Genomic DNA, 2,748 nt, shown 5'->3' with positions numbered 1-2,748 from the left:
TTCTCCCATTTTAGATAAGCCAAGGAATGAAACCAAATACAGAAGTTAAATCTAATTCTCATGACATAGCAGCACAGTACCACACAGAACAAGAGAGCAGTAAGTTAGTATCTTAGGGTCAAATCCAAAAGAGGACTGAAATGCCCAAAACAGGACCAAGGCTGACTTTAGGTACCCAAGCCCCAAACTGATTAAAAACCCCTTTTCAGAAGTTATATTTACCAGGCACCTTCCTTTTTTTTTGTAACCAATGAGTTCCATTGGCACCTGTAGGTCTGCTTTTGGGCTTGCTCAGAACTTCTTTGTCTGAGCAGCTAGGAGCCCAGCTCCTCCCAAAACCCCATCTGAGCCCAAAAGCAAGTCCGAGTAACACCCTGTATCCCAAGAAATCCCAGTCTTAAGCATAGGCATGCTTAAGAACCCACCATGGGCATATCCTGAGCATGCAAGTACAGTTTGCAGCACCTCAAAGAAGTCTGAGGTGCCGCAAACCACATGCAGTGCATGTGTAACTATTCACTGAGTTGTCAGCAGTGTGGTTGGGGTTTATTTTTTGACATGAGAAGATCCCAGTGTCAAAAAAAACCTGCCGCCAAAAAATTTGTCATGGTGCATGTGACAACAGTGTATGCTGCCAGAAAGGGAGCCTGCCTGACCAGAGCCACACTCTGGCTGCCAGCCAGGCTCCAAGAGGCCAGCTTGGCACTGCTGCTGCCCCAGGAGGCCACAAGGACTCCAGGTAATGCCAGCACAGGTGCTGGACCCAGCCTCCCCTACCCCACCCAAGTCACTTTGCTGTGCACCCGAGCGTGTGTGCAGGGGCATGCCCAAGAACAAAAAGCAGCAGCGCATATTTGTCCCACGGGAAACGCATATCCCTGCACATGCGTGCTTGTCAAGGATATGCCCCACGTACACACCAACAGCCATAACCACTTTTATTCAAAGTGGATAGCCAAAAAAATATGAGGTGGGAGGGGGTGATTTCAAATGAGCATTATAGCGAAATAGCACTAAGTGAAACAGTGTTAAGCAGGGGTTGCCTGTACCAGATACCTTTACCAAGATGTAAATTATAAACTGATAAAACATAAAAAATTAAGGCCTGCAAAATAATTTAGTCAGTCTACGCCTCAAACCTTACAATAAAGCATTTGTTTTCTAAAAGTTAACTGTGAGAATTCATAAAATAATACCTGTAACAACTGAATAGTATGCAAAACTTTCATGTGCAATGATAGCAAATAAATAAATATAAAAAGGAATTCAACTCACTTGTGAAGTATTATAAAGAATTTTCATTCCATTTGCATCGATAAAGGCTTTCCTTCCCAATTTGATATTTGTAACACTTTTAATGCATTGTAAGATTCCTTTTCGGATTAGCATGTGCCTGTGTCGACTATCATGGCGGTGCCAATCTACGTAAATTGTTAAAAGCACCTGGACATATCCTCTGTCAACTGCTCTCCTGGCATTTGTTTCTTAAGATTGACAATAAAGAAAAAATTAAAAGGGGCAAATTAAGCATTGCTAGAGTATAATGAAAGGATATTAGCAATTGAAAATATTACTGTTATTTTGCATCAAATTGAAAAACTAGGATGCTGTATTTTATCATGAATGAATTGTAATGAATAAATTATAATAAAATGATTCATAATAAATAATAAATGTTGAGGACAGAGCCCTCCAGTCACCTTCATACAGTTTTCCCTATCTTCCATTAATAGAGATAGGGAAAGTCCAAGAAAATAAATTTTCCCATTTCACAGAAATCATGCCATATGGCTGCAATTGTTTTCTCTATCAAGACCACAAAACTAATAACTAAGTCACTCTGACACACTCATTTAAATTTGCCTAAACAAACTTTATCCAATCATATACTGAGATACATTGAGCATACTTCTCTGCTGTAACTGAGCACAGGTTATGAACAAGGATCAATTTCCTGATGTTATTTATCTTGCAATGTATTTCTATTGATGTGGTGGTGACTGGCAATACTTCTATGGTTGTTCTGCAGATGTTTTCTTTTTAACTTAATTTTTAATGCTCCAAGTTAACATTTGAAATTGAAGCTGATACTATCAGGCTACATACATTTTTTATTAAAGTTCCAGGTAAGAAATAAAATTGGTTTGGACAACAAGCTAAATGGATACTTGAAAGTGAAACAAAAGAGAAACAAAACATCACAAGTTTATATAGCTCTCAAATATTTTTTTAATAATAGACATTAACAAGTAGTAAGTGCAGATGTGATTTTTATCATGGAAACAATTTCTGAAAAAGACTACTACTGAAACAACTACTATTCACATACTATACTAGTTCAATAAGGATATTTTACTATGTACACCCAACATGCCAATATGTACAATGTGTATTGTACGCTCCAGGTTAACTCCCACACAAATTCTAAGTATTTTTTTATATTTAACAAGAAAATAGACATGAGAGAGATACTTTGAGATACTTCTCTTAATCTGTTTCCTTCATTTCTCTAACTTAACATTGGATTTAATTACCAGGCTTAACAAAAAAAAAAAGTTTCCAGTTTCTTGGCTACCAGGCAAAAATCAAGTACAAATAGCAAATTGTCAGCAACTGTGCATATCCCTATTATATGTTTACCTGTGTGCACATGAACAATGCAAGCATGAAAGCCTGACATGTTTTTCTATTGCCCATACTCCATGTAGCCTTTAAAAAAAAAAAAAAAAAAAAAAAAAAAAACCCCGG

The 2,748-nt window shown here is 37.5% G+C and overlaps 1 protein-coding gene across 5 annotated transcripts in view; it reads right to left on the bottom strand.

The window, feature by feature from the left end:
• Positions 1-2,748, bottom strand: part of AGTPBP1 (ATP/GTP binding protein 1) — a 182,706-nt gene that overhangs the window by 84,896 nt on the left and 95,062 nt on the right. For all 5 annotated transcript variants that reach the window (XM_019517377.1, XM_019517380.1, XM_019517376.1 and 2 more), the window contains exon 11: positions 1,276-1,484. In XM_019517377.1, coding sequence (XP_019372922.1) covers positions 1,276-1,484 — 209 coding nt within the window. The remainder of the gene's footprint in view (positions 1-1,275; positions 1,485-2,748) is intronic.

The sequence above is a fragment of the Gavialis gangeticus genome, unplaced genomic scaffold, assembly GCF_001723915.1.
Source record: "Gavialis gangeticus isolate Ggan-Ray unplaced genomic scaffold, GavGan_comp1, whole genome shotgun sequence".
In the NCBI taxonomy this organism is placed as follows: Eukaryota; Metazoa; Chordata; order Crocodylia; family Gavialidae; genus Gavialis; species Gavialis gangeticus.
Note: the sequence above shows the minus strand (reverse complement) of the source record. Positions and strands in the feature narration are given on the sequence as shown.